General features: G+C 65.2%; 1 protein-coding gene across 1 annotated transcript; it reads left to right on the top strand.

The window, feature by feature from the left end:
- Positions 1 to 6: 6 nt before the first annotated feature.
- On the top strand, positions 7 to 485 carry LOC100550472 (feather keratin 1-like). Its single transcript, XM_010727638.2, has one exon. It carries the CDS (start codon positions 13 to 15, stop codon positions 307 to 309), a length of 297 nt encoding a protein of 98 aa, XP_010725940.1. The 5' UTR covers positions 7 to 12; the 3' UTR covers positions 310 to 485.
- The last annotated feature ends 7 nt before the right edge of the window (positions 486 to 492 follow it).

Below are 492 nucleotides of genomic sequence, written 5' to 3' on the forward strand. Positions count from 1 at the left end.
CACCCCACAGCCATGTCCTGCTACGACCTCTGCCGCCCCTGCGGACCCACCCCGCTGGCTAACAGCTGCAACGAGCCCTGTGTCAGGCAGTGCCAGGACTCCCAGGTCGTCATCCAGCCCTCCACCGTGGTGGTCACCCTGCCGGGACCCATCCTCAGCTCCTTCCCCCAGAACACCGCCGTCGGATCCTCCTCATCAGCTGCCGTGGGCAGCGCCCTCAGCGCCCAGGGAGTGGCCATCTCCTCCGGCGGCTTCGGCTTCGGAGGCCTGGGCTGCTTCAACGGCGGCAGAGCCCGCTACCCCTGCTAAGGGCCTGCGCCCACACCCTCACACCAACCACCTGCACCCTGCAAGGTGCCTCACGCACTGACCTCACGTCTCTGTGTCACCTATGGCCCAAGGGCTCACCAGCCATGGCTCCTCTTTTCATGGCAGAAAACAAGCAAGCAGGGAACAGCCTCAGACCATGCTGCCTGGGAACATGAGTGCAGT

Source organism: Meleagris gallopavo, unplaced genomic scaffold (genome assembly GCF_000146605.3).
Source record: "Meleagris gallopavo isolate NT-WF06-2002-E0010 breed Aviagen turkey brand Nicholas breeding stock unplaced genomic scaffold, Turkey_5.1 ChrUn_random_7180001924688, whole genome shotgun sequence".
NCBI lineage: Eukaryota > Metazoa > Chordata > Aves > Galliformes > Phasianidae > Meleagris > Meleagris gallopavo.